Genomic DNA, 5,014 nt, shown 5'->3' on the forward strand with positions numbered 1-5,014 from the left:
GTTGACAATAAGATGAAAAGCAGAATACATGCAGATAAGAACACTTCCCTGCTCCCTGTGCAGCGGAAGACCTGGCCCTCTCCCTGAGTGGAAGCCCTTCAACAGTGGGGACGAACAGGAAGCGGGTCCAGCTTTGCCCAGAGGACTGGTCCCAAACTCTCCGTCCCAGTAGTCCGTTCAGCGTCACCAGTAAGGCCCTACCTTCAGGACTCCATAAGGTGGGACACAACTGTGTGACTTCCTTATTTTGGCCATAGTTTGCCCCCCAAAAAAGGATAACATGAACCTTGTTGCCCCGTGGGAAATAATTTACATCTTTCCGATGGCAGCGTTAAGTTATGGATTCAGTTTTGAACTTTGGATTATGTATCCTGATCCGATTGTGAGGTCCTGGACAGGGATGTCGTATGTGTACAGATTGTAAAGCCCCTTTGAGGCAAATTCGTAATTTGTGATATTCGGCTATAGAAAATAAACTGATTTGAATTGAAATGAATTGCTAAGTAAACCAAAGTGCGTGTGTGTGTGTGTGTGTGTGTGTGTGTGTGTGTGTGTGTGTGTGTGCATGTACCGTATGTGTCTCTGTGTGTGGTTTGGATGCATATATAATAGACAAATCAACGTAAAGCTGGTTCCATTGTTTTCTATGCCATAGGTTGCGGGTTGGAGTGGAGGATGCTCAGTCAGATGTCGAGATCCCAGTGATTGTCGTGGTTTCTTCCGGCATGACAATTGCACAACTTAAAGACAAGGTGCTAACGTGACAACACAACACTTGGAGCTTTATTTTCGATGCACACTGCGCAGCAAACGCGCGCGCTTTATGAAACGGATTTTTCCAAATCACAATGTCACTGAACGACCCGTCTATCCCTCGTTCTGTGTTCACAGGTAAACCTTGATTTTGGGTCCCCCCCTCGCTGCAGCGCTGGGTGATCGGGAAGCGGCTGGCTGGCGACCACGAGACGCTGTACAGCCACGGCGTCCAGCGCGACGGAGACCAGGCGTTCCTGTTCATCCCCTCCGCAAACACGGCTCATCTCACACTGCAGCAATACAAGCAGGACGAGCAGCAACAACGCCTCGATGGTCAGTAACGGGCTGCTGACAACGATTCCTTTCTTTTCTCAGCTCATCTGATCAATGAAATTTGTAAAAATAATTATCAATTCGTCTGTCAAAAATATTGAATCCTGACTCAATGTGTTTTTTTTATTTAATGCGGAACACATTTTAGTAGGTTCAATACCCGCCTTGATTACAGGTGGAAATAACAAGGTAACATACAGGTTCAATAAACCTATTATTATTCTTAGGTATCATAGAGTCCATGCAGTTTGTGCCCAGAGGGCTGGGCCGAGGTGGGTGATGGTGGTGGTCAGAAGACAGCTGCTCCTCCTGATACTCAACACATTCCTCCCCCTCCTCCTCCTAAACCCGCGGCGCTGCTTAAACCTCAGGTCAGAACACAAACCCGTGCATTCGACATCATGTCTGCATTGTGACTCCACAAGCGTTAAGTCCAGCCTGCCTGTGTTTGCATGCAGTTGGGCTGGCCCTGCGCCGTTTGTACGTTCGTGAACAAACCGACGCGCCCCGGCTGTGAGATGTGCGGAGGAGATTCGGCCGGAGGGTTATCGGTGCCTGACATCTACCAGCCGGACCAGCAGGAGGTTCATCGACTCCAGCAGGAAACCCTGGCCACGTTGCAATACGAACAGGTAACGGTGCCGTTACTTAGGAATCGGGCGACTAGCATTCCTGAAATCTATTCGAGAACCGAGAACACAGAGACTCATCTCAACATGGTGCAGCTGGCATTGTAGCAGGAGTTGTCTTTAGGTTTCCTAAATGTACACACACAAGTTCCAGAATCACCTCTCAATATGTCACTAACTATGGCCTCAATGCTCGAACATATCATTTAATGAATAACTCTTACGACTTTGAAAAACGGAACATTTATTGGCCTCACCGAAGTAAACGCAATGGCTGAGCAGTCGTCCTGGTGTGCGCTAGATTGTACTAATGTGCACAGAAAAAGTTTAGTACGACGTTTTTTGTTGTTGTTGTTGTTTTGTCAGCTTTAATCACATGGTCAGCCGGCCTAAAAGGTTTTCTACATTTTGTTCTGTGACACATTTTTTGTCAATATTCCAATTTTTAAGCTACACAATGTTGCCATACTGTTTTAGTAATTTGCACACATTGTTATATCCTGTAGATGAAAATGTGTGCGTAAAAAGAAAAACTTGATGGAAGTGCTTTTAATGGGTATCAAAACTAATATTCATTATCTGTATGATAAATGCAGAACCAATAGAGGACAGAGGGCTAAAGGGAACTTTTTAAGGCTGATGCCAAGAGCTTCGGCGGTTTTCACTTTACATTTTCTGGAAACATCAGGATCACGCGGTTTGGTAATTTGGAGTCAATCTCTCTGTTGTTATTGGTTTCCCTCCCTTTCCGGGTGACGAAGGCTCAGCAGGAGGAACGAAAGACGAACTTCCTGGCATTTGTTGGCCACCGAAGAGCAGAGTCTTATCTCCAACGCCACGGCGACCGACTGTCCTATCTGCTTCTCTCCCCTATTGGCACAGCAGGGCGTCGTGCTCAGAGAGTGTCTGCACATCTTCTGCAGGTCGGACACAGTGGATGACTAACACAATGCACTATCTGCAACATGGGCAAATGTTAGTAATTTAAGCACGTTTTCATTCGTGCTCGTCTTTCCTCGTTTAGGGACTGTCTCAAATCGACAATAGTGAACAGTCAAGATGCTGAGGTGTCCTGTCCGGAGGCTTGTGACAGCAAGCTGCTGGACCGAGAGATCAATGCGGTGAGTGTAAGACTGGAGAGCGAGACCCTTCTTGAGGGGGGCCTCCCAGTGCGCTCAGAGGAGGGCAATCTGGCATCGACATGTACTGTATGTAATTCAAATGGAAAACGTCCTGTATATAATTCAAATGAGCCCGTTAGCTTTGTAGACCTCGTGTAATATTTCACTGTTCATGTGTGTCTGCACTGCTTGGTCAAAGTGATTGAAACTAAAGAAAACAATAGTTTACTTTTCTGCTTTTAAACCTACTGGAATATAAGTTATCCATAAAGGACCATGCAACACAAAATTAAGCATGTGTAGGAATGCTCATTGTTAATTGTAATTTTTTCAAGAAATTCTTTTCAAGGCAAAAAAAACCTAAAAGGGGAAATCTAGCAACTCAGTCGGGGGGAGGGGATGGGGGTTTAATCTAATATTCAAAACTCATCCTAGGCAGGAGATAGCAAGTTCTCTGAGACGACAACCCTACAGTATGCACACTCTCACTTTCTCTCTCTCTCCCTCCCTCCCTGTTCCCGTTGTATGAGCCTGTGTTCAGCTGCTCACGGACGAGGAGCACCAGCGCTTCCTGGAGTTGCGTCTGAGCATCGCAGAAAGCCGCTCGGAGCACAGCTTCCACTGTCAGACTCCCAACTGTCGAGGGTGGTGTATCTACGAGGACGAAGTCAACGAGTTCCACTGTGAACTCTGCGATGAAACCAACTGCATTCTCTGCAGGGTTAGTTTTTGTTGGACATTCACGGTAAACACTTGACACACGAGAGGTTCTCGCCGTGCAGCAAACATAAAGGAAGTTGTGTGTGTGTGTGTGTGTGTGTGTGTATGTGTGTGTTCGCAGGCCATCCACGATGGCATGAACTGCAAGGACTACCAGGATGACCTGCGCACCCGAGCAGAGAACGACCAGGCGGCGCAGCAAACGAAGCAGATGCTCGAGGTAGGTCGACCTCGAAAGCCGCGGTCTGCTGCACCGCGGGTGACGCTTGGCAATAAACGTGTGTGTGTGTGTGTGGCCCAGTTTGGATCCACACAAAACGCATCACTTTCTGTGGTTTTCCATCAGTGTTCTACTCAGTAAGCCATAAGCCAGTACAGGAAGTTCTGAGGGGGTCTTTAAATGTAGCTTCGTTTGAGTCAACTCAAATAAAACCGGATCACGCAGAAACGCTCAATGATTTAATCAAATCTAATGCTGTGAAATAATTCTACGTTGAATCACGGATAAAGAGACAGTCTAACTGTCTGCACTTATCATTCTGGAGAGTCAACTTGAAATCCTGCACAATTTAATGTTAACAAAATGTTGTTTTACAAGTTCTGCACTGACCTTGACTTAGTTAGTTGTACACTTTATATTGTAATTTAAAATGCATTTTTATGGACAAAACCTCAGGCTCCTTGTCCCTTGATCAACGTACTGTTTTTCATCTTTTTAATCAGCAGTTGATTGTCTGAGCGGTCGTATTGGGCATTTCTCACCCACTGGCTACTGGCTACTTTGCATTTTGATTGATTTTATTCCACTGAATTTCAATACAGGGCCTGCTTCAAAACGGGGAGGCCATGAAATGTCCACGGTGTGACATCGTCATCCAGAAAAAGGATGGCTGTGACTGGATCTGCTGTTTGATGTGCAAGACAGAAATCTGCTGGGTCACCAAACAAGCTCGCTGGGGACCAAATGTAAAAAAAAAAAAGGAGAAGAAAACCAATTTTTCCAGTGTTGGTTTGGAATTCAAGAGGATATGATTTTTTTTCCCTTTTTGTTGTCTCTTACAGGGCAGCGGCGACACATCTGGGGGCTGTAGATGCCGAGTCAATAATCAGCCTTGTCATCCCAACTGCCAAAATTGCCACTGAGGGAAGCGCAGTAATGAAAACGCAGAAGAAAAGCAGATTACATCTGACTGCTAACCTAATGACTGTTCGAGGCACAACGTTCTTTGCTGTGCGGTCACACTGTTGCAGTGTAAATGCTACATACAAGCTAAAGAAACATCCAGCGATATCTTCTACATCTCCATGATTCTAGCCGTCAGTGTGAGATTATCTGGATCTTCTGATATATTAATACTTTGTCGGTGTGATGAATGAATGCCTAATAAATAAATATATGTATATATATATATGTGTATATATATATATATATATATATATATATGTATGTATATA

General features: G+C 45.3%; 1 protein-coding gene across 1 annotated transcript in view; it reads left to right on the forward strand.

Annotated features, from left to right (window-relative positions):
* Positions 1-5,014, forward strand: part of rbck1 (RanBP-type and C3HC4-type zinc finger containing 1) — a 6,300-nt gene extending 1,286 nt beyond the window's left edge. Inside the window, 15 exon segments of the mRNA XM_034533603.1 lie at positions 64-137; positions 139-218; positions 656-752; positions 892-910; positions 913-1,089; positions 1,317-1,354; positions 1,356-1,460; positions 1,548-1,721; positions 2,480-2,512; positions 2,514-2,641; positions 2,743-2,839; positions 3,381-3,560; positions 3,681-3,779; positions 4,382-4,525; positions 4,622-5,014. Of these exon segments, the coding sequence (XP_034389494.1) occupies positions 64-137; positions 139-218; positions 656-752; positions 892-910; positions 913-1,089; positions 1,317-1,354; positions 1,356-1,460; positions 1,548-1,721; positions 2,480-2,512; positions 2,514-2,641; positions 2,743-2,839; positions 3,381-3,560; positions 3,681-3,779; positions 4,382-4,525; positions 4,622-4,702 (1,526 nt within the window). The 3' untranslated portion in view covers positions 4,703-5,014.

This window comes from Cyclopterus lumpus, chromosome 5 (genome assembly GCF_009769545.1).
Source record: "Cyclopterus lumpus isolate fCycLum1 chromosome 5, fCycLum1.pri, whole genome shotgun sequence".
In the NCBI taxonomy this organism is placed as follows: Eukaryota; Metazoa; Chordata; class Actinopteri; order Perciformes; family Cyclopteridae; genus Cyclopterus; species Cyclopterus lumpus.